Raw genomic sequence first — 25,322 nt, forward strand, 5'->3', positions numbered from 1 at the left:
CCCCCAATGTTGACTCCATGGCTACGTCTCTTTGTAATTGTTTTATGTCTCTTTGTGGTTATTTGTGTTTCTTTGTAGACTTATCATTTTGCATCTTTTTGATGTTGTTTTGTGTCTCTCTTTAGTCATTTTTCATGTAGTCGTCCTGCAGCTCTCTGTAGACATCTTGCATCTCTTTTTGCGTCTCTTTGTAGTTATTTTATGTCTCTTTGTGGCCATTTTGCATCTCTTTATACTCGTTTTGCGTCTCTATGTAGTCATTTTGTGTCTCTGTAGTCGTTTTACGTCTCGTAGTAGTCGTTTTACTTCTCTTAGTAGTGGTTTTGCATTTCTTTGTAGTCATTTTACGTCTCTTTGTGACCATGTTGCATCTCTGTGTAGGAATTTTGTGTCTCTTTGTAGTAATTTTACGTCTCCTTGTGGCCAATTTGCCTCTCTTTATAGTCATTTTGTGTCCTCCAAATGACCAACATTTCTCTGACACAGTTTCAAAAAACTTTCCAAAAGATAAAAAGTTGGACTGTATTAGAGCACCGCACCTAATAAACTGGTAACTCACTGTCAAAGAGCACAAAACACACTCTGGTCCAGTTTCAGAGTTCCAGTGTGAGGGAACAGCGTCGATCCAAGTTGTATTTTGTCTGTTGATCATTGCAAAACTGCAACAGTCAATGCATTTTTTGAACGTTTAGAATATGAGTTTGTTTTCTTTTCCTGAGTCGTCCAGTTGTGTATGAAGAATGCAATAGTCAGTATGGATACAGCTGTCCTGTATAAACACAGCAACACATCCTGTTCTAGTTATACTATGCACATACTGGCTGATCACTGAGTCTGGCAGACCGCCATCGCTTTTCCATTGAAAACTATACTCCGCTTGGCTCTCTGACTCCACTGACTGTGTCTGGATAAAAGCCGTGGTGAGGAGTCAACCTTTCCTGAACTAATTGGTGATGAATTATGGGCTGCCTGCAGGGTAATTTTTCATGTGATTTATGATCCTTGTAACCATGCCTGCTCCCATTATTTTGACATTCTCTTTACTTTTGGGATTTGGATGAGGAGCGCATTAGTGAGTCTTTGACCTCTCAGAGTCAGCTCTGCGGATGTTTGAGGGCAGAAATCTTCCCATTTCAAATGCCACTGTGAAAGCACGGCCAACTCATAAACAAACGTGCTTATTTTGTAGAAAGAATGCTTCACTTTAATAGTTTTTTCCACAATCCCTGACTCTTGTTTTTTCTCTAAATGTTTTCTCTGGCTCAGGGTTGTAGATTTCTTTTTTTCCGCTCTGGGAGTGACATCCAGGACACATAATGATCACATTTTCTGAGCAGCTGCTGAACAACTGATATTTCAGCTAGTACATGTGTTTCATAAATTGAATGGAATCACTTCTGGGGATTTTTTCCTCTTACCTTATGTGAACTGATGATTCTTTAATTTTTTTTTCTTTTAGGACTAATTCAAATGTATTTAAAAGGCAAAATTCTGCATGATTCCTATCAGATAGTGGTGCCTAAAACCATATAGTGTCATGTATGCCTTTATCTCCTCCTGCTCTCATTACTTCCACTCTCCATTTCAACACTATCTTAATTGTTATTCAAGCTCTCCATGGTTTTGCCTCCTCTTATACAGCATTCAGACACATTAACTCCATATTCTGCACCAAGACCACTTAGATCTGTTAACCAAAGGCCTTTAAAGGCTCTGCAGTCCCGGCTCAATTTACTGTTGCACTGTTAGTACAGATATAGATAGTGTGTGTATGTACTGTATATATACCATAGACTGTATATATAGATGGACGAAGCGTCTCCACTTCCTCCCATTATACAGAAGTGAAGCCAAAATATCCCGGATACGGGAGCTACCATGTTGAAATTTTGACGTCATTTGGAGCCAGAGTCTGCGTAGTAGTGATCGGGGCGGTGGAGCCGCGATATCCAGGTCAACCAACAGAACCAATCGTGAGGCGAGCACGGCCACAGCCTGTTAGCGAAAGAGACTCGCAGCTACCAATCATGACGTCTCACCCCCTTTTTATAGCCTCAAATAACTAATTAAAACCAAACTTATCAGAAAAATTAACACTTGAACATCAGTGTGATAAGAACTACCTAAAATGACAGAAACCATCTTTGGGGGAAAAAATGTACTTGATTTTGACTTTTCTTTTTAATTTGACCCATGTCCCATGGCATGGAGGGGGCGGGATTTATTACCTATACTGCAGCCAGCCACCAGGGGGCAATCTAGATGTTTTGGCTTCACTTTTGGGTAGGTGTCATGTCGTCCATCTTTATACACAGTCTACGGAATAGACTGGCTTTTAGCCATGCTACCCGAATGGATCTATGGGTGCCAATGTTGGTTAGCTCGCTCAGTCCACCAATTTTTGTGCATACAGAAATAGCTCATCAACTATTGGATGAATTGTTATGACATTTTTATATAGACATCCACGGTCCCCAGAGGATGAATCCTAATGACTTAAGTGATCCTCAGACTTTTCCTCTAGCTCCACTATGATGTTGACATGTGAGTGAACCATCTAACTATTGGATGGATTGCCATGAAATTGGGTTTACTATATCGTTTATTACAGACATTATTTATTACTTTGACTTTCATGTTCCCCAGATGATGAATCATAATGACTTGATCACGTAACTTTTTTTCTAGCGGCATCATCGGGTCAAAAGTTTAATCCATCCAATCCTTTGCTTCATGACCAAAAACCTTCAGAACTAATGACATTCCCATCAGCCTCAGCTGTACTGTGTGTTTGTTTGTTTGTTTATTAAGATGGACGTGGACAGTGGACGATGATCCAGATCCACCAGTAGAAATGAATTCAAAAGCTAAAGAGACAAAGACATTGAGACTCTTCCAATCATCTGATAGTATCCTCTGTTCTTACTGTAGGCACAGCTATGTTGGGCGTCCTCGTCCTCCTGTCCCTCACCTCCCCGGTGGCCCTGGTGCCTCCTCCGGGTGCTCCCCCTGTCCCCTGCCGGCGCTGCTGTGATCACTTGGAGCCAGCAGAGGGCAGCGGAGCCGAGCCTCTCACAGGAGGGGTCAGCCAGGTGCCAGAGGTTCGCACCTACATCAACATGACCATCCTCAAAGGTATACTATGTCTATGTCATGCCACTTAGCAGCATTTACAGACCCCCCAAATACATGTCCACTTTGTCTCTTGGTTGATGCAGTTTGTCCACCCTAAATGGCTAAATCTTAGTTGTCTTATGCTGTTTTAAAAGTTCACACATGCTGATTGGCAGACAGAGGTTTTAGAAGATTTCAGAGTATACTGCAGTTTTTTTTTAAATCATGCTAACAAATGGAATATTTTGGAGCAACATGGACTTTCAAAACCTCGGGGTTCACTTTATGAGATGGAAAAAATCTAGGAAGGAATCTTGTTTGTTAAACGAGCTCCCACAGATTTCCTTTAAGTGGAATTTAGTACCATTTGCAGGAAACTTAAAGGAACAGTGTGTAACATTAAGGGGATCTAATGGCAGAAATGGAATATAATATTAATAAGTATTAGGGCTGTCAGAGTTAACGAGATAATAAGGTGTTAATGCAAATTCGTTTTAACGGCACTAATTTCTTTGACGCATAAACGCAACTTACGATTTCTAGATTGTAGCGGGCTCTGTTTTAAAGCTAGAGTGAAGATACTGGTGTCATATGAAACTAGAAAACCTGAGTAATCCATTGGTACCAGGTAGGAAAAACTGTCATGGCCATTTTCAAAGGGGTCCCTTGACCTCTGACCTCAAGATATGTGAATGAAAATGGGTTCTATGGGTACCCACGAGTCTCCCCTTTACAGACATGCCCACTTTATGATAATCACATGCAGTTTGGGGCAAGTCATAGTCAAGTCAGCACACTGACACACTGACAGCTGTTGTTGCCTGTTGGGCTGCAGTTTGCCATGTTATGATATGAGCATATAGTTTATGCTAAATGCAGTACCTGTGAGGGTTTCTGGACAATATTTGTCATTGTTTTGTGTTGTTAATTGATTTCCAATATTAAATAAATACATACATTTGCATAAAGCAGCATATTTGTCCACTCCCATGTTGATAAGAGTATAAGATACCTGACAAATCTCCCTTCTGGGTACATTTTGAACAGAAAAAAATTTGCTATTAATTTGCGATTAATCCGACTAACTATGGACAATCATGCGATTAAATATTTTAATCGACTGACAGCCCTAAAAAGTATGTTTTCTTAAGTGTATAATCACCTGAAAATAAGAATGGTTGTGTTTTCGTTACCTTAGAATGAGCCGTTTATATCTACATAGGGAGCGGGTAACGGGCAAACCACACTGGCTCTAGATAGGGCCATTCGCTTTTTCACATAGTTCTCCAACACGCTTGGCACGCAGGAGAAGCTTAACTTGGTTGCAATCTGCAACCTCACCATTAGATGCCGCCAGATCCTACACACTGCACCTTTAAAGCACTCAGCTCCTTTTCAAGACATACAGTATTTATGAAGCCACTGGTCACTGGACAGCTGAACCAAAAGCAACTCCACACCAGGTCCAGAGTTTTATTGACAGAAAGCTCCAGCCTTCATACCTCAGTATCCAACACGTTACCCCAAAACATATCAATAATTATCTTGACTGAACCAATGAAGGAAATTTCTTACAGACTAATATCCCTCTCTGCAGGTGACAAAGGAGAACGTGGCGACAGAGGAACACCAGGTAAAGCTGGACAAGAAGGCCCTTCAGGCTCCAGAGGTCCCGCGGGCTCAAAAGGCACTAAGGGCCAGGCAGGCCTCCCAGGAGACCCCTGTAAAGTCCAGTACTCTGCCTTCTCCGTCGGGCGACGCAAATCCCTCCACAGCCTGGAGTCCTACCAGGGGCTCGTGTTCGACACGGTCTTCGTCAACCTCGACGACCACTTCAACATGTTCGACGGGAAATTCCTCTGCCACGTCCCGGGGATCTACTTCTTCAACGTCAACATCCACACGTGGAACTTCAAGGAGACGTATCTGCACCTCATGCTCAACGACACCGAGCAGGCCATCGTGTACGCCCAGCCCAGCGACCGCTCCATCATGCAGAGTCAGAGCCTGATGCTGGAGCTGGGGCTGAAGGACGAGGTGTGGGTCCGCCTGTACAAGAGGGAGAGGGAGAACGCAATCTACAGCGACGATGTGGATGTCTATATCACTTTCAATGGATACCTCATCAAAGGAAGCGCGGAGGGAAACTGAACGAGAGAGGCCGAGGATGAGACTGTTGAGCTCAGCTGGATGGAAAGCAAACGAATTGAACATGACATGGCAGCAGAATGCAACCCACTGTAATATAGTCCTCCTCTTCCTTTTATATTCGGTGCTCCGCGGTGGTGCTAGAATCAAAATGGTTGCCAGAGAATGAGCAATACCTCTCTGAGAAAATGTGAAGGAATAAACTGAATACGCTCCATCATCACCCTAATAGAAAATTGTCAGAATTATGAAAGCAGGTTCATTCTCTTTATGCTGCAGATATCACAACAACATACACAGTTTCAGTAAAGGTGTCGTCCAACATTTTGGGAAATATAATAATTTGTTTTCTTGCCAAGAGTTAGAAGAGGAGATTGATGCCACTCTCGCCTCTGTATGGTACATTTGTAGCTGGAACCAGCAGCCAAAAAAAAGACATAATTTGTCATGCATAATTTGTAATCTGTTTACTTTCAGTGACAGAAAATTTTAAAATTGAAAGATGTCTTATATTTAGTATTTTTCACTCTGTAATGAAGAAACTAAACAGTTGTTTATGTTTTAATATATGGTAAGAAAACTGCACTTTTGTACGTGGTGCTAAAACACGGTGCTTAGTGAACTTTTGTTTTGGAGTTTGTGAAACTGCAGGAAGCATAATGTTCTCTCCAAATAAGATTCAATGTTTTGGATTAACTGATATTTTATTGACTGAATTATTTTTACGTTTAAAGTTGAAAACTTGAAAGTTTGCCAGCCAGAAGGTGCTGATTACCCCCCCACCCATCTCTCCCTCCCTTTTTATTATAATACCATCATGTCAAATTTACATGATGATATATTCACTTTACATTATGAAGATAAACTTTGCATTGTACATAAACTGGAGGCTCAACTGCAAAATAAAGCAGTAATAGGTAATCTGTTAATAATATTAAATACACTCATGTCAACTGTGAAACAATTACCTGCAATTAAAACAGACATCATTAGCAGTGGTACTAACATAACTATAAAATCCATTATTGATACATCAGTATAATCTGCATAAATGCCTGTTTACGATTGTACTAACATGATCATTAATACCATTATTGATACTACAAAAGAACAATAATCTGTATAAATATGACGTTACATTTTCTAACTGTGACCACAACAGAACAATTAACATGATCATTTCATGGTATTTCTGTTTGTATAAATATAACAAGCAAAAACTGATGGCTGTGTTTCTGTTTATTTAAAGGCTTATATTGTTGTTAACATCATAATTGATAATCCTAAAAGTCACTGATATGATGGTAGCTGTCTGCTTTTTTTTGCCTGCTAGTCATTTAACGCAGCTTTGCAATCTGTGTTTAATGGCATTTGATTTATTTAAAGGGTACAAAGTCATTTCTGATAGTTTGGGAAACACATTTATGTCAGTTCAATGTTAGTTGGTGGGAATCCAGTGAGGGATCACATCCATGTTGCAGATCTTGCCGCTCTCTCAGCTTGGTCTGTCTACACTAGGGTTGAAAATATTGACTATCTCAATATCATGTTTTGTGATACTGTATCAATTCTCAAAAACACTATTGATTTTTAATTAATAGTTTACATGCAAAGATGAACTCAGTCAATACTTTATTTCATTTGCAAAATAATGCGATAAATGCAGATCCCATTGTTCTGATTGCATAGATTGCACAGATTTTATGTATATGGCGGTGTGTCCTTTATACCATGACAGTTTTCCTAAAAGTAGATTTTAAAAAGTCACAATATATCGCCTTGCTTACAGTATCGCAATATATTGAATCGTTACCTCTGTATCATGATGTGTATCGTATCACCTGATTCTTGTCAACACACAGTCTACATGTCTCAAAAAGGTCTTGTAATGAAGATTTTGATAAAAAAAAAATGAACACAGTGACACCTTGAGGATACCATGGAGAGTTGCTTAGTAATGAACTGGCTCCCCTCTCAAAATTCTGTTTTTGTATTGTAGCTACAGCGTTATCCTAAATCTTCTTTCTTTCCGATGACAGTTGTTTGGTGTCTCACATACGATACACATTATATACATATATACTATCATGAATGTATCATGAAGACGGTGTGTGTGTGGCAAGTCGGCAAGTTAACTTTTCAGGCATTAACATCAAGAGGTTTCTTTGAGTTTGCTAAAAGAAATTGTCTACATTTCCTGTTAACATTTTTGTGTGCTGCACTTTCCTGTTGTTCTGATAAGAGATAATTCCCTCCCCCATTTCCACAAGGCTTTCCTGCCAGTCCTCACTACACAAAGGGATAATTCTGCTTCAAGGTGCTGAGAAAATAACATTATTACTTATTTGAGGGACATCTTTGTGCCAATATTATTGTATAGTAGGGCTGTATATTGGCAAGAATCAGACGATACGATACGCATCATGATACAGGGGTTACGATTCAATGTATTGCGATATACACTCACCGGCCACTTTATTAGGCACACCTGTTCAATTGCTTGTTAACACAAATAGCTAATCAGCCAATCACATGACAGCAACTCAATGCATTTAGGCATCTAGATGTGGTGAAGACGACTTGCTGAAGTTCAAACCGAGCATCAGAATGGGGAAGAAAGGGGATTTAAGTGACTTTGAACGTGGCATGGTTGTTGGTGCCAGACGGGCTGGTCTGAGTATTTCAAAAACTGCTGATCTACTGGGATTTTGACGCACAATCATCTCTAGGGTTTACAGAGAATGGTCCGAAAAAGAGAAAATATCCAGTGAGCGGTAGTTGTGTGGACGGAAATGCCTTGTTGATGTCAGAGGTCAGAGGAGAATGGGCAGAGTGGTTCGAGATGATAGAAAGGCAACAGTAACTCAAATAACCACTCGTTACAACCAAGGTATGCAGAATACCATCTCTGAACGCACAACACGTCGAACCTTGAAGCAGATGGGCTACAGCAGCAGAAGACCACCCGGTACTAGCAACGGCCACTTTATTAGGTACACCTTGTACCTAATAAGGTGGCCGGTGAGTGTATTGCGATACTGTTAGCGAGGCGATATATTGCGATTTTTTTTAAATCAAATTTTAGGAAAACTGTCATAAAGAACAAACCACCATATGCATAAAATCTGAGTAAAAAAAGTTTACCTTTTTATGCAATCAGAACAGTGGGATCTGCATTTGCATTTATCAGTCCCCGTAGCATCCAACATCATCGCACTACTTTGAGGGACACATATCTTTGCAAATGCAATAGAGTTAATCTTGGCATGTAAACTTAGTTAAAAACCGATGCAGTGTTTTTTAGAATTGATACAGTATCACAAAACATAATATCCCAGATATTCAATATTTCTGATATTTTCTCACGCCCCTATTGTATAGTGTCATTATATCATATAATACTGATGTACAATGCATAATTCACAAAAAAAAACACAGTTTCCATCATGCCCCACAACCTTTATTTCTCTTGTACGAAGACCAGATGATGCATGACACCATAACACTGATGAAACTGAATGAATACTTTTGCATTTTCCCCAAAGTCTCTTGTGACTTTATGAACTATTTATACGTGTTTTACAAAAAACATGAATCACAAAAATAGATTTATTTTTTTTGGTTTGTGACAGCGATCAATGTTAGGAATTGGCGTGAGGTCAAAATGTAGGAAAAAGATGATGTGGCACTGCAGCTTCACAGAGACACTTAATCTGTTAAAAGCATCAATGCTGTTGAAGCGTCAGGTCACCAGCAGTCAAACTCTCAATCCTCACAAAGATCCATTAACAACTCCAAGACTGATTTTCCCCATTACAAAAGCAGCATGTACTCATAGGTTTTATTCTGCCAATAAATAAACCGTTTCTTTTTCCCTTACAAAATGATTCCATCTTACGGCATCGCTGTTAAAAGTATAAATACAGCCAAGAGCAACATTTCTGACATGGTTCACATCAGGAACATAAGAAAACGACACAACAAAAATACAAAAAGAGATATGAAAATGACAATCCAAACACTGGTGAAGTGGGAGTGTGTGATGACTAGGTGTGTTTTCTTTCCTCTTCTATTTTTCCAATCTTTTTCTGTGTGTATATTTAGGCCCACATGGGAAAAAAAACGCACCACGTTGACAGACTTTTGGGAAAAACCAGTCGCTGATGCTGAATAATTCCATCCTGACTGTGAATTCAAAATGCCCCACACTTGTACAAAACAAACCAAAAAGGCAGTGAGACAACAACGAGTCAATAGTGTGAACATGTACATCTTAAGAGACTTGCAGAATAATTGCATACAGTACAAACCACACAGTAATCCTGTGTTAAACAACAACACATGAAGCAATCCACTGGACACAAGCACACTGAAAGAATCATGAATCACACAAATTCCCCTAAAGACAGTTTCTGCTGAAGGGCTCTGCTGTTTTCCTGTTCTTTCCGAAGAATAACCACACAACATAAACAAGGCCCAGTATATCAAATATACCTTGTGGCTTCGTACAGCTCTCACTGTATTGTGTTCAAAGTAAAAAGTCCATCTACAAAAATACTTTTTTTTTTTTGCTGTGTAAACTTTTGCAACCAAAGGCACTATCTTATCTTCCCGCTCTTCTAATATAAAACATGCAGCCCCGATCCGTGCTCGCATCATGATGTGATTTATCTTGACTCACACCTTTCCTTGTGACATTAATACTGGCATCATCTTGCATCAATCTCTTTGTGGAGTGATGTGCACATACTGAAAAAAAAACACTTCTTGTTGACTAATGTGCTCAGCTCTGTGCTACAAAATACTGCGTCCCGTGAAAATGCTGCCCTTGAAATGTAATAAAAAAAAAAAAAAAACATATTTAAGGGGGTGGACAACAACACTGTTGCAGTCTCCAGGGTTACCCGATGTAGGTCAGTGTTAATAGCTGCAGTTTGTGCGTGAAAACACATGAAATGCTGATGAGAACAGCGTCACGGCAACACAACAAGCAATAAAAGAAAAATGTTCCCTTTGGAAAACTAAAATACACAGACGGAGGCTGACCTGTGTGCATCCGGCTGAAATGAAAAGAATGTAGAAACTCCAGTTTTATGCCTCAAAGACAAGCTGAGACAAATCCAGCTGTGCCGTCTAATGTTCACTGGAGCTGCTGTGTGCTTCTATACGATGAGATGCTTGCTCAAATAAAGCAAGCTGCTAACGTGTTGTCTGAAATGTCTCTAATAATATAATCGAATGGATTTCTCCACTCTGAAAGCTAATGTGCCGGGTCTGAAGAAGCAGTAGGGGGTTGTTGGTATGTGTTACGTAACACACGAGTATCCTCTTAATCTGTGTATGAGGTATAAAAGAACCTGTTTCGGATGCGAATAGCTGTCATTAGTATGTCTTTTTAAAACACATACATCAAAATCCCTTTCATGCTCGACATAAACATGGCACTTACACGACGTGAAATAAATTAGATGACAACTTAACGCTCTAAAAACTAATCTAGTAACACTTTGTTTTTTAACTGGTCGCCCACATTTCCCTTTCCATTGCATCTGTGTCGGTGTCACGACCAAAAGGGTTCCTGTGACATCACAAACATAGAGTATGGCTCTGTGACATCACTTCGGCATCCTGCTACGAAGCCTGTGTGGTCGTCACAGTTAGTCACAACCAGCCCCGTCTCCACAAAAATTACGTTCCCACACAAATAAACTTGCATTCTCAATTTGGAGGGAAACGTATTTCGTCGCAGATTTGTCTTTGATGTATCGCAACTACGTTTGTGATGATAGTTCGCGGAAGGCCGCAGCAAGTGACGCTTTACAACGAGTGGCGCGCAGAGCAGGTGATGTTGTATATTACGTTACGTGGAATAATAAGACTACGGGACTACGAGAAAATCCACTACGGGTGGGCAGGAGGGTCAAACAAACAGGACTTTCCACCAAGAGACCGCTGTTCATGTCCCGTGTGAAAGTCAACGTTCACTTACGTAGTAATTTTAAAGGTCTTATTGATAACGTTTTTATGTAGACGAATATTTTTTATAAAATAATACATCCACAGAGCTTGTTGAAAGGTACCGAATAAAATAATGGCTTTTCCTGAAAAAAATATCATGATTGTGAATGAATCACTTTAAAAATGTTGGCGGGTCCAAAATGTATGTTTTGTTTATATCTGTGGAAGATATCTGACGTTTGGTTCCCACTTCTAACAAGGCTTGTGAGCCAATAGTAAAACAACGTTGGCATCACGTGGTGTCTCTGGGTCGTCAGTTAGTGTGGAAAAAAATGATAAGTGGCTGTGATTGACGGTAAGTGTCTGGCAACGACTTGTTGTGAAGTAAAAGCAATGGCACCGGGGAGATAGTGACATGTAGTGGCTGAATGTTATCAATGTGATCAATAGCACCTTTAAGCTAAACAATGTTTTTTTTAATATACCTATCAAAACAGTGTTGTAGCGTTTTTTTTGTTTTGTTTTGTTTCAATTTAAAAAGTTAACGCTTAAAACTGTTTAAAAGTGCGACCGTTTCCCTAGAAAGTAACTGAGAATGCGGTTTAGTTTATATGAGAACATAATTTTGTGGGAGACAGGATTGTCACAACACAACTGTGACATCACAAATGCCAGGCGTGGCGTGACATCAACGTTGGGAGTGCTTGACACTCGGCGTGGAGTTTTGAGTTAAGGACTACACTGAATGTACAACATGTTAGGGACACATGCTGTTTGCACTCTTACTTGTGTGCTTCTTGTTATCGTTGTGATTTAATAATGGCTATTAACCTGGCTTCACCTCATTAGTGTGCTTCCTTGGAGCAGTGAGTGTCCTTAATAACGTGCACATTCAGTGTAGGACACACAAGACCGGAGGACACGTCTGCAAAGCCCAGAACAAAGGGAGGTGTCACTGTTATTGGAGTGTAGTATTAAAGGACATGTTGTCTGTGTGTGTCTGGGTCAGTTATGTAGAAAGTCACTCATTGAAGATGGAGTCCGGTCTGTCGTAGCCAAAGAGCCTGAAGTCAGGTTCATACAGCTTGTAGAGTTCTCTCCGAGCCTCGACGGGCACCGTGCTGAACCAATCGGACTCCCAGCTGCTGGCTGTGAGGTTCCTGTGGGAGCTGGGGAACTCCACCACGTTGTCCACTCGCAGCTGGCGCAGCAGGTGCTCTGCGTCCTCCTCCGCGGTCTCCAGGTGGCCCACAAAGTCGTACTGAATCTGGCAAGGGTGGCAAAGCCGATACACCTGCCGCCAGTGCTCGTTGAAGGGCATCTCCTTCTCCGTCTGAGGGTCCAGGAGGTACTGGATGAAGTTGGAGAAGGAGGGGTGGATGCCCACGCCGAACGCCTCGTCCACAGAGGCGGGAGGTGTCGGCTGGTTGCCGTAGCGGCGCAGCATGACCTGTGCAAAGCGCCGATAGAAGTCCTCGTTGCGCAGCTCAAATTTGTTCCGGTAGGCGGAGATGAGGCGCACGAAGGGGTCCCGCACAAAAATGAACTTGGTGTACTTCTTCAGCTTCACCTTCAAAAGTGGATTTAAATTGTATTAACACATAACATATTATCATCACACATATATATATAAAGTATAATGGACAGTTAACTGAGATGATGGAGGCTAGGGCTGGGTATCGGAGGTACAGAATCACCAAGAGTGAATTAAAGCTAGCAGATGTACTAATATGATATGGTATTATGGTATAGTATTTGTACAGACCTTCATGAGGTGCTTTGCAAACTTGCCGTAACGTTTCCAGAACTTGTTGAAGGTAAAGTGCATGCTGCTGTTGTGGACCAGGTCCCTGGGGATGGCCAGCGGGTCTCTCTGGGGAACGCCGTCCCGCAGCAGGCTTTCACTGAGAACTATCATGATGCGCTTCCAGTTACTGCACGCTACCTGAGAGGGGGGGTCAATGCTCAGTTATTACAATGAAATGGATGCAAACTGAAAGAAATAAAAACTATACCTTAATAACCTTTGGACAGAGACATACTGATCTGTTTCTTCTTTTGTCTAATGAAAAAACTACAGCCAAGTGTTCCAGCTCTTGTCATGGTCTTGAGTTTTTGTTTATGTTTCCTGTTTTATTTTGAAAGTTACTCTCCCCGTCTGTCATGTGTTTGGTTTTACTTCCTGTCTTTGTGTGTTTTCCCACCTGTTTGTGTTTCATCTGTTGATTAGTCCCTTGTATCAGTTTGTCGTCATTCCTTGTTTCTACGTTCCAGCGTTTCTACTCATGTTTCGCTTTTTTCAGTTCCTAATTTGTGTTGGATTTACTTCGGTTACCTGCCTGTTTTTGGACTCAAGCTGTAAGTCATTTTTCCATCATTGATACTCTCCCTACTGCCGATGCATTTGGATCCAAACCTGCTTTCCTGACACCGTGACATTACCATTTATTGAAAACAGCACAAATCTCACCGTGAATGTAATTTAAAGTATTTGATCATTTAGAAAGAAAAAAACATGTTTAAGTTCTTCCAGACTTGCATCCTAAGTAAACTAAACTTGGATGGGGGAAAAAATCAATACAGCACAGTATCGCGATATTTTGAGTGGTAATATTGTATGGATAAACGCACATCAAGTATTGATCTTTTATTATATAAAAGTTGTAGCGGGCTCAGTCTTAAAGCTAGAGTGAAGATACTGGTATCGTATGAAATTACAAAAAACCTAAATGATTGATTGGTACCAACCATGTCATGTTAGAATAACACTCCAAAGTTACGCAATATTTTGCCGAGGAAAAAACTGGCATTGCCATTTCCAAAGGGATCCCTTGACCTCTGACCTCAAGATATGTGAATGGAAACTCTGAGATGAACCGAGGGAAAACTGTATCTTATTAGATAAAACAGATGTTGACAAACTGCATAATTTGCAGTTGAAAAAACTTAATAAATCCCAATATATCTTATCGCCATACTCAGCATATCGCAAAATGTTTAAAATCGCAATAAGATCATATCGTGACTTAAATGATAATATGGTATCATGGGGCCTCTGGTGATTCCAACCCCCAAACGTAATGTTAACAAAGCGTTTGCGTACCTTGGGAACATAGCAGTAGATGATGCCATGCCTGTCGTCCACGATAAGGTGATCCAGCTCCCTGTTGGGAATGTCGTCAAACGAACGGTTCTTGCCAGGAAACACCACGCTGTCATTGGCGCACATCTCCTGGAGTAACCTCCGTCGCTGCTCCTGGTTGTACCATTCGGTGAAGCACAGACGACACATTTATTATTAGTAATTAAAATGATAAAATGTTCATCATGCACACATAAAGGAGACATTCAAAAAGCTTGACTCTTTTATGTGAATATGAATGGATCGGTACTGTCGGGTCAGATTCATCATCTTGTTTACTTATACTTGAATCAATAGATCCTGACTTTAAGGTCCTGTACACCCACACAGGTGTTTCAAAGTATTCTAGCTGATTAGACATCTGCTCAGGTTGAATTTGAGTGGAGCTCTGCTGGAATTACAATACATGACGAACCTACACGAGCCAGTAACAACGATAAAGCTGTAAAGTCTCCCATCCAGACAGGTGCAACAAAATGTGCCCATGCAGTCCTGAGAATGAGTCTAATTAGGCAAAATCTGTGAAAACACGTGTGTGGGTGGGCCGTGGGTCTTTAAAAGATTTGTTTTATTTAAGCAAGTTCGTGTCAAGTCTGCTTGTGTTAAGACAACTCTTAGCAAGCTTATGTCATCAAAACATGATTATATTTGTCAAAGTAAAGAAAGGGGATTTTGATATTTGTAGTGAAACACAAGTGAGCCGACCCAAATGCTTCGAAGCTTCGACCATTGCCATGGTAATCGACCTCCAAATCAGTATTTGAATGCTTGTTTTATTGGTGTTTTTTCTATATAAAAGTATGTAGGTATAAATCCCAAAATAGCCCATGAAATATGGAATAATCCCACAACATTATTCATATTTAACACTAATTATTATTAGTTATTCTCAGACAGATAATGCTGTTTGTTGTGTGATGAGGAGCGTGTGTGCGGTAGTGCGTCGCGAAGCTTTGAATACCTTTGAATATTTCTCACCGAAGCTTCGATGCCCAAAAAATGGTATTTGGGACATACGGTGTGTATATATATATATATATATATATATATATATATATATATATATAACATGCAAAGAAAGATACCCAGCCCTGTACATACAACAATATAAGAATGTTGAAATCCAATTATAGTTAGTTTAGTTTCAAATTAGTTTTGTCATAAATCCATCAATATTACATAGCTTCATTTCTAAACTTGCTCCAATTAACAAATCACAATTCAATCAGATTGCTCTGAATATGAGCACTACGTCCTCCCACGGATCTTTTTTCATAGCCGACGTTTTGACTTCTGTAGCAGGAAAAACAAAAGAGAAATTAACGACGGCTCTGTTCTATTTAAGTACTCTAGTGAGTCGGCGTGCAGCTCGCTCACTTGCACACTCAAATATGATTTATGAATTTTATTATTCATAACTGTGCTTTTCCTGCTATGTGAAAAAAGGAGTATGCATTCAATAAGCCCCGCCCACTATAACAATTAAATTCAATACTACTAGTATTATAAAAGGCATTGATAATAATAATTTCAGATATTAACCTGTCTCTCGCGGAGCTCGGCCGCCACTGGAGTCAGGTGAATCTTCCACTCCCGCCGCGGTATATACCGTTCCTCTGCTTTCTCTGATTGGTTACTTGTGTCAGCGGGGACGGGGTCTGTGGGCTCGCCGGTTCCCGGCTCTAAGAATTGGTTGACGAAGGCATCGATGTCGGACAGGAAGGACGGCGTCCGGGAGGTCTGAGCTCGCTGATGAGGTGGGGGATGTGGGATCTTGGGTCCCGGGGAGACGGGCGTGTGCAGATACAGATGTGAGGCTCCGACGTCGTCCCAGTAAATGATGATCAGGAGGATCATGAAGGCCGAGCCTAGGACGACGAAGATGCGGAACATCCTGGACGTTCCCATAGTGAGTGTCGCTGCTTGCTACAGGATCACCATAGCAACTGACTATGACTTTACAGGGTGTCTCTACACCGTCACCATGGCAGCAGATTGAAATAGTTACCTGGGTCTTTTTATGTGATCACCGGGGCAACAGATTGGAGTCATAAGGTTCTTGCTACAGGGTCACCATGGCAACAGAGTCAAGGTCCAGGAGCTCTCTCTCACCATGGCGATAGATAGATAGATGGCAGCTATGGCAGAGTCTGTGGTGGGCTTATCATGCTGCTGCTGCACTGCAGGAGTGTAACTAGCTGACCATCCATGGATAAACTCTCACCTCTGCTCCATGCCTGCAGCACCCTGCACACAGAGAGAGAGAAAACACTGTTATATATTCCATCTTTCTTAGAGTTAAATAACCAACTCAGTTTCTAAAATCAGATTATGTGCTTGTCACATCACTGGCCAGCATATCGACGCCAAAAACAGACGTTATTTCATCTAAATTGGATTTGTTTTTTGTAATTTTGTAAGCACGTTTGAACGAGACGAATCACTGCCACAGAGAAACGCAGCGAGAGAGAACAAAGACACTTTAATGACAAACCAAGTTACATGTAAAGTATAATAATAGACTAAGGCTGTCGACCTTTTGAGATCATTTAAGTGTTCACAAGTGTTGCTGAATTCCTTATGTTTTTAAATTCCTCATCAAGCATCTGAGGTAGAGTTACACTTACAAAAGCACGCAGATTATCGGGGCAAATATAAAAATCCAGTTCTTCTAATAAGAGCTTGAGCACGTCTGACAGTTTATTGGCTTCAACTTTTTTGAACTGAACCTCTCCTTCACCTCTCTGAGTTGACTCTACTCCCACTCCCAGCAGTAAAATCACGAGTGGTTGTCAAATGAGTGCGTGCCAGCGGGCTCTCTGCATACCATAAAGTAATAACTTTTGCATTGCACAAGCATCCCGCTGTACCCATAGCAGGCGTCCTATGGATTATGGTACAGCATCAGCACACTTTAATACTGAGCACCCCCTGAAGTAATAAAAGCCTCTATGTTAGCAACCTTTTGAAAGAGGGCCAGTAGCAAATATTTTACACACACCTAACCATGAAGATACTTTGTGCATGTTGGAAAACACACTGAAGCTCACTGTGCTCATGAAATGCACAAAATAGCCCGTATTACTTTACGGAGAGCTGCAGACAGATGGTCTGTGTCTGCTCTACCTGTGGCTTATCTCAATCACAACTCATGTTTCTTAATTCCACTTTATCTCCAGTCTATCTTTCCTGTGCAGCTTAAAAGTCACAGATCGTCGCTTTTTCTCTCTTCTAAATTCGGAGCTCTGGTGCAACAGTCCTCATATTATTTCCTCTTTCCTGAAGCTGAGAGGAGACCATTGACATGGAAAATCATCATTCCCCTCTCCAGAGGCTGCCGACTATACTCCTCCTCTTCCTCTCTGCACACCAACGAATTAACTGCTGTCCCATAATCTACATCAAGTCAGGCATATCAGGGGCAGAACATATTAAAAATGTTCTGTCAGCGGTGGAGCGTGAAAAGTGAATTTACCCAAATAAGAGTAAGAAAAGCAGAAAGTGCTATGTAATAGCAGCATACAATTTAGAGTATTTCTACTTCAGTTTAGGGCTCTGGCGATATGGCCAAAATCTTCTATCACGATATACTGTAGGTCATTTCATATCTAAAGATATATATCATGATATAACATGTTTTCTGGTAAATCAATAAATAAAGAGTCCGTATGATGAAATAACCACATAAAGCCTAATTTTGTATACTCATGAGAAAGTACTGAGTATTTTCTTATTTAATTAAAACTTTAGTGCAAAATGTAACATAACAGTTTCAAGTGAAATTATGGAGAAAAAATAAATATTTCCAAGATATACATTGTGTTTACATACATGCACACGAATACAGAGTAATCAGATTTGATCAGTTTGATCTGGTTTTCTGAGAAATTTGAGGTAGTATCTGCCTGTCATCAATTTACACGACGGAAATGTGTATCATGATTTATGATTTCATCACGATACTATTCCATTGAAAGATTATATATTATCATATTTAATTATCACCCAGCCCTACTTCAGTTTATACTTGAACTCCGTTACAATTAACACTTACAAATTTTGATTATATGTACAAGACACATGATGATTTTAAAAACTGCGATGCATTGTTATAATTGAAATTAACCAACAACAGTATATGAAAATTAGCTACACCTCAACCAACTATAGTAGTAAAATGCTACTTACACATTAATGCATTATTGATAAATAACCTAATAATGTATCATAATCAGAGCTGCATCGATTAGTTGACTAATCGATTAACGATCAACAGAAATAGAGATGTTCCGATACCATTTTTTCCTTCCCGATACCGATTCCAATATCTGAACTTGCGGTAGCGGAGTTTTTTTTACAGTGTGGTAATTGTTACTAAAGTAATGTAGCTGAATACTTCATCACTACTGTCTGCTAGGGGTGTAAGAAAATATCGATACACATGAGTATCGCAATATTATGATGCTCGATACTGTATCGATTCTCCAAAACACTATAGATTTGGAATTAACCTCTTAAAAATCAGACACTGGCCACACACGCCCGGCCACTATTTGATCTTTCTGAGGTTGTAGTGGGTTCAGTTTTAAAGGCAGAGTGAAGTTACTGGCATCATACCAACATACCAACTATGTCATACTAGCTTGTCGTGAAGGAGGCTAAATAACGCTTCAAAATGACGCTACATTTTTTTAGCGAGGAAAAACTGGCCCGGCGTTTTTCAAGGGGGTCCCTTGACCTCTGACCTCCAGATATGTGAATGAAAATGGGTTCTATGGGTACCCACGAGTCTCCCCTTTACAGACATGCACACTTTATGATAATCACATGCAGTTTGGGGCAAAAACCATGCAGTTTTTCTACAGTATAAAATTTGTTCTATTCAATTTTTTTATTTCTGTTCTTTATAATATCACAATTTTCCCAAAAATTAAATTTAAAATATCGCAATATATTGCCTTGCTTACAATAGCACAATATATTGAATCGTTTCCCCTGTATCATGATACGTATGGTATCGCCAGATTCTTGCCAATGCCTACTGTCTACTGTAGCCATGGACAAAATAGGGTTAAGTATTTAATCAATATTTTGGATTATATAAATGAGATACATCTTTTTTGTGTTGACATTAATATTTGTTAGATTGTACACTAACATCAACAAGTCTCAATGTGATGTAAAGTCCCTCATCAGGCTGTTAATGATCATTTATTAGTGGTTAGTTGACTCGTAATAACTGAAACGGACAGATAAAGCCCTACAAAGCAGCCTGTAAATCACACACCGTCCTGTCTGCAGCAGCCAGCAGCGGATGCCAGAGAGCAGAGAGCAGAGAGCAGAGAGCGGACACAATGTAGCCCTTTGACGGGGTGGCAGAGCAGCGGGAACGGGCTGTTCCTCACACCGGGAGCCTTCTCCGGTACATGTGTTCCCGGTTCACCGTGGAGCGGGTTATTACGTGGAGATAATGCAGAGCAGCGAAAAGAAAACACCGAGCTTCCGTCCAGCCTGTGGTCGGTTTTCTCCTGTCAGCGTGCCTCTGTAATAGCGGTGTGTCTGGGTGTCAAAGTAGTGCACAGCTCTGGAGCAAAGGTGCATGCAGAAAACACGTCGTTGCTACTGAGAGGTTGAAATGTGAACTTTTGAAGATTTTTTGTTTATAATAATAAGAGGAAGTATAAAAAAAACACCTTTTCTCACCTCTTTTCTGTGCCCGCCAGCTCCCAGCGCCGCGTCAGCTGAGCCTGTGATGATGCGAGTCCTGGAGGAAAAGATGGAGCGAGAGTAGGACACCAAGTATCGCGAGAGTTTGTGTAGTTGGGAGTTTTTTTTTTTTTTTCAGCAGAGCAGAGTGAGCTCATGAGGGGGAAAATTCACTTTTCTGGGTCAGCTCCAGTTCCAGCACAACATGTCTCTCTCTCTCCACACAGGGATGATTTATGTAGACAGTCACCCCCCTCCTCCTCCTCCTCCCACTGCTGGAGCTGAAAATAACCTGTTGTACCTGCAAAAAGCAAAATGTCATCTTCACTCAAAAAACATTAGAGCAAAGGGATGATAATAAGGGAAATGTGGCTGAGGGGGATAACTGTGTCTATTTCTGTTGCCTCAGGGCTGATGCGGTTAAAATCCTGTTATTTGTGAACTCTTTTCATCCTGTGACATCAAACATAGCAAGGAGCCCCTACAGAGCAGCTGATTCACTCACAGTGCAACACACACACACACACACACACACGCACACACACTATCATCTGCTTTCAATCAGCGTCACACATTTCACCCCCACTCTCTACTGATTTCACTCGCAGCGCTGTGTTCTCATGAATTTGCTTAATATAACTTTGTACCCTGGCAGTCATTCTACTTTAAACACACACACACACACACACACACACACGCAAGAAAATCTCAAGAGAAGGAAAAGAAGAAGGTGAAATCCAGACTATTTCTATAAAGCATCATTTCTAAGCACTGAAAGATATATCATGCATCATATTACATTATCATTACATATATTTTATTACATTTCACCATAAAACAGTGAAAGTATAGTGGAAGAAGTATAAATATTAGTTTTTATATTTCACTCATGGAGCAAAAATGCAGTGGTATTCGCTAAAGTGAGGATGATAGAGTGTTTTGGGTTTGTGGATGATTTGAGCATTTTTGGGAATATTGCTGTATGCATGTCTTTCCTCGCAGATGAGGAGATTATCTAGCAGCCTTATGAAACGGGTTACTCTAAATCCCCCTCTGGCCTGCCCATTTTTTGCCAAATTTGGACCGTCTGCTGTAGAAATCAACAAAGTGAGGTTTAGTGAGTTATGGATAATATGACTGAATATACCCAGAAATCATCTTTTTCATGAGTCCGTGTTTCAGATTTGAAGGAGTTTCAAGGTTTTACTCAGCAGAGTTATTCAGCTAGTTCAGTTTAGTTTTAAAAGTGGTGAGTTGGGATGATATTTTGTTGACGGTTAACTTATTTAAAGGAACAGTGTGTAACATTACTGGCAGAAATGGAGTATAATATTTTTTTTGTGTATAATCACCTGAAACTAAGAATAATTGTGTTTTTGTTGCCTTAGAATGAGCCCTTTATATAGAAAGTATAATTAGTAAATATAATTAGGCCTAGCAAATTAGTCTATCTTAAGTAAACATGCTCACTGCAGAAACACAACCCTAGTGTTATTATATTCTATTTGGCTACATTATGATATTATTATATTAATGGGTTATTATCATTAACGCATTAATGTGTAAGTAGCAATTTACAGTTGGTCGAGGTGTAGCTAATTTTAACTTTTCATATACTGTTGTTGGGTACTTTAAAGGAATAGTGTAACAGTTAGGGGAGAAATGGAATATAATATTAAGTATGTTTTCTTTAGTGTATAATCACCTGAAAATAAGAAATGTTGTGTTTTCGTTAGCTTAGAATGACGTTTATATCTATATACGGAGCAGAGCGGGTCCTCTTCATGGAGCTGGCCGCCATGTTTCTACATTAGCCCAGAACGGACAAACCAAACACTGACTCTAGAGAGGGTCATTCACGTTTTCACGTTTTTTGCGTCAGATAAAGTAGTTCTCCTTCACTCTTGGCACTTGTGAGAAGTTTCAGATGGTTGCAATCTGGAACCTCACCACTAGATGCCACCAGATCCAACACACTGCACCTTTAAAACTTTAAATAGTGCATATTTGTATGAAATACATTGTTGGCAATGAACGGCAACAGTGCAAAGAGAAAAGAATAGACAAGGGCTTCAATACACAATTCATGATATAAAAACTCAAATCACGTAATTGCAACCAGCTACCACTTCCAAAACTGAATACCAGGCCTCTTAAAACACACACTAACACAACCCAAAAGCTGAAAACTAAGTTTATGTTAAGTTATAAAGAACATGATTTCTGATGCACAAAACGATGTTTGTTAATCAGACTTTTTTTCCAATCTTTTACTCTTTCTTGTAAAATGCTGCATAGTTTTTCCTCTTTAAGACCTCTAAAAATGAAATCTGAGAAGAGAAAACCACTTTTTGACCGAACTGCTTACAACTTACAGAAATTCAACTGGTGCTGAGGGGTCACAAGGAGATATTGCTTCATATTAAGAGGTCACTAATGAAAAAAAGGTTCAGAACCACTGGCTTACATCACTAATGCATTTGCTTTTATGAACCTTTAAAACCCTTGTGATCGTGTAAAGCTGACAGTCACGGTTTCTTGTTGCCTGATGTGTTGCACACTTGTAATGTGTTCTCTAAAACATCAAGCGTTCAGTTCTAGTCTACTTTATTCTCTTCAAACAGCAATGATTTATCGGTTTATGTAACATTTCTATTTCTGCAACATCTTTAGGAGAAGCACTGCATAACAAATTTGCTCCAAAAACGTCCTATATAAATAAATAAAAGGTTAATGTGATTTAATTTGATTTGACTTGATCTCTATAGTGTGAAAGGCTGACATTCACCACCAGAGGGCGGTATAATCAAAGTTAAATCGGATCAGACTGAAATTGAAAGTGCCCCTCACAGAAGACCCTTTAAAGGCTGAAGTTTAAAGTAAAAAAAAAAAAAAAGGCCCTTTTTAAAGTTTTCCATTTGTTTATTTCTCTAAATCAAAGTAAAGGCAAACATTTACAAAATATATAATGCATTTATGTTATAGCAGTGCGAATGTCCACATGTGCATTTTTGAGTCTTGGCATAAATATGCATAAAAGCAGAATGTACAAGGGTGTTTTACGGTGCTCAGCTACAATACACTATTTCCCTGTACAGACCGTTGTGTGTATCTGTGCGTGTGTCTACAGGAGGTCCTGCTCCACCCAGATCGTCTTCTTCTGCTCCTCCAGGATCCGATCTTTGACGACCCTTATGAGGTCGTCCGTTCCCGCCCAGGCCTCGGGCTCCACGCTGGCGTAGAGGCAGGGAATGCCCTCCAGCTCCTTCAATTTCGCCCGACACGACTTCACGAACTCCTCCTCCGACTCCACGCGCATAGGCAACTTCCTGTGTGGACAGGAAACAGGAAGGAAGCAGCGCTGCGGCGGTGAGTGTGGTAATGTTCGGAGCCCATTATCTCTGATGAAATCCTGTAGACACTTTGCAACAGTGGTTTGTGTACTTTGTTGTAATCCTCACAGAGGCTGACAATAATGGGTTCATAGACTGTTTGTCTATTTAAAGGCACAGTCCACATTTATATGACATTATCATCAACACACCTGACTGAAACGCCACAGGACATATTGTATTTTGAGTAAGATGCCCAATTCTCACCTTTGCGGATAGGAAAAAGCTCTTGTTCAGCCGTTACAAGTTCACAACTATTGTCTACAGGCTGCAGTGAACCTCACATACATTACATGCTCAGTTTAAGAGAGTCAAACAGCGGACTTGTCCTTTAGCGGGTTCAATCTCACCTCCCGCTTGGAATCAAAATGTCATGCAAGGATTGACGTATTGGCATTTGGAAAAAGAGGTTGTGGTTCGCAGCTGTGGGTAAAAGTGTGAAAATGAGGGAGGTTTGACGGGCCTACCGTAACTTCTTGACATTCTTCTCACAGATCTTGACGTAGATGATGATGGGGTAGATTTCTCTCCGCAGAAGGTCTTTGACGCAGCTCAGCTCGGCCTCCAGCAGGCAGTGTTTGCCCTGGTGAGGGGTTGAAACAATCGGATTTTACAAATAAACGCACATCTATATTGTGTAGTAATGACACTTGCGTACATGATTGAACGCACAGATAAGCACACAACACCTCACATAACCATGAAAAACTTCTTCAGAAGGCATTTTGCCTGATTGATCAGATTTAAAAGGACATTGTGGTATTTGGCCTCTGATGGCCAAAGACGGAAAATAATTGAAATCATGCATGAATTTATGAATTCAACAACAACAAACTAGAAACTAGAACTAGAATTACCGCTTCATGGATGTATGCAGGGTCTGAAATTAGCACCAATTGAAATTAGCAATTGTTGGCAGTTGCGGATAAAATCCTCAGGCCATCCGTGACTTTGGCAGACAGGGAAAACGCTGGGGATGGGAGAACCAGTTCCCGTTAAGAATGGGTTCTTACTTGTCCAATTCCTTGGTATCTCATGCTTTTGTGACTACTCGATTCCTCTGAATTGATGCTTTCCCACAGTTACGCATACACAATTACAGTTACGCAAACGCACGCTGTATTATGTTTCAGTTTGTTTGGGACCGGAGCCACGGCAGAGAGAAAAAAAGCAGCGCTGTGAACAACAAACCTGTGTTGAAATCAGCAGGAGGAGAGTTAGTAACGTTACCTGCAGGTGGGCAGCACAGTCCTGCTTGGCTAAATAATGGAGCTACTAACGTTAACGGAGGTGCCATTGAGTTATTATTATGAGGCATTCAAACTCTGCTCAGGAAAAATTACTATTGGTCGAAGGTAAATTACAACATTATCATGATGTGTTCAAATGTAACCTCGTAAAATTAGGTTTTTGGCGAGAGAGAATTTTTTTAGAGAGAGAATTATGACCTGAGCCTCTAGGCAGCTTGCCAAGATTTAAAGATCTAAAATGTTATTCCTTTTAGTTTATAACCATGTCTGTCCGAAATGTCATCACTTCATCATTTTATCCCGATAGACGTGTGTGAAATTATCATAATTAGCATATGAATTCTCGAGCTATGGCCAAAAACGTGTTTTCTGAGGTCACAATGACCTTTAGACACCAAATTCTAAATTCAATTAAAAAAAAGGATTACTTCAACATTTTGGAAATTACGCCTAACCGCTTTCTTACGGAGACTTATATGAGTAGATTGTTACCACTCTCACATCTGTACAGTGAATATGAAGCAAAAACCAACAGCCGGTTGGCTTAGCTTAGCACAAAGACTGAGGGAACTGAGGGAACTGAGGGAAAAAGCTAGCCTGGCTCTGTCCAGC

General features: G+C 40.4%; 3 protein-coding genes across 4 annotated transcripts in view; 1 reads left to right on the forward strand and 2 right to left on the reverse strand.

The window, feature by feature from the left end:
* Positions 1-6,482, forward strand: part of c1qtnf6a (C1q and TNF related 6a) — a 14,302-nt gene extending 7,820 nt beyond the window's left edge. The window contains exons 2-3 of one of the 2 annotated variants that reach the window (XM_074655377.1): positions 2,932-3,135; positions 4,712-5,409. In XM_074655377.1, the coding sequence (XP_074511478.1) occupies positions 2,932-3,135; positions 4,712-5,265 (758 nt within the window). In that variant the 3' untranslated portion in view covers positions 5,266-5,409. Of the gene's footprint in view, positions 1-2,931; positions 3,136-4,711 lie in introns of both variants that reach the window. The other variant, XM_074655378.1, reaches the window with a different exon arrangement.
* Positions 6,483-12,090: 5,608 nt separating this feature from the next.
* LOC141780239 (carbohydrate sulfotransferase 12-like) lies at positions 12,091-16,413 on the reverse strand. Its single transcript, XM_074655376.1, has 4 exons — positions 15,905-16,413; positions 14,324-14,476; positions 12,986-13,165; positions 12,091-12,790 (listed from the first exon to the last, which is right to left on the reverse strand). The coding sequence occupies exons 1-4, from the start codon at positions 16,268-16,270 to the stop codon at positions 12,242-12,244; spliced, it is 1,248 nt and encodes a 415-aa protein (XP_074511477.1). The 5' UTR covers positions 16,271-16,413; the 3' UTR covers positions 12,091-12,241.
* A 6,556-nt stretch (positions 16,414-22,969) lies between these two features.
* The window catches only part of card11 (caspase recruitment domain family, member 11), a 29,938-nt gene continuing 27,585 nt past the window's right edge, over positions 22,970-25,322 (reverse strand). The window contains exons 24-25 of the mRNA XM_074655372.1: positions 23,928-24,043; positions 22,970-23,397 (exon numbers count right to left, since the gene is read on the reverse strand). Of these exons, the coding sequence (XP_074511473.1) occupies positions 23,193-23,397; positions 23,928-24,043 (321 nt within the window). The 3' untranslated portion in view covers positions 22,970-23,192. The remainder of the gene's footprint in view (positions 23,398-23,927; positions 24,044-25,322) is intronic.

This window comes from Sebastes fasciatus, chromosome 13 (genome assembly GCF_043250625.1).
Source record: "Sebastes fasciatus isolate fSebFas1 chromosome 13, fSebFas1.pri, whole genome shotgun sequence".
NCBI lineage: Eukaryota > Metazoa > Chordata > Actinopteri > Perciformes > Sebastidae > Sebastes > Sebastes fasciatus.

Coding starts and splice junctions, on each gene's coding strand:
- LOC141780239 (XM_074655376.1), bottom strand. CDS start 16,270: ATGGGAACGTCCAGGATGTTCCGCATCTTCGTCGTCCTAGGCTCGGCC. Junction 13,166..14,323: donor TCTACTGCTATGTTCCCAAG/GTACGCAAACGC, acceptor CCCCCCTCTCAG/GTAGCGTGCAGTAACTGGAA. Junction 12,791..12,985: donor TTGCAAAGCACCTCATGAAG/GTCTGTACAAAT, acceptor CCACTTTTGAAG/GTGAAGCTGAAGAAGTACAC.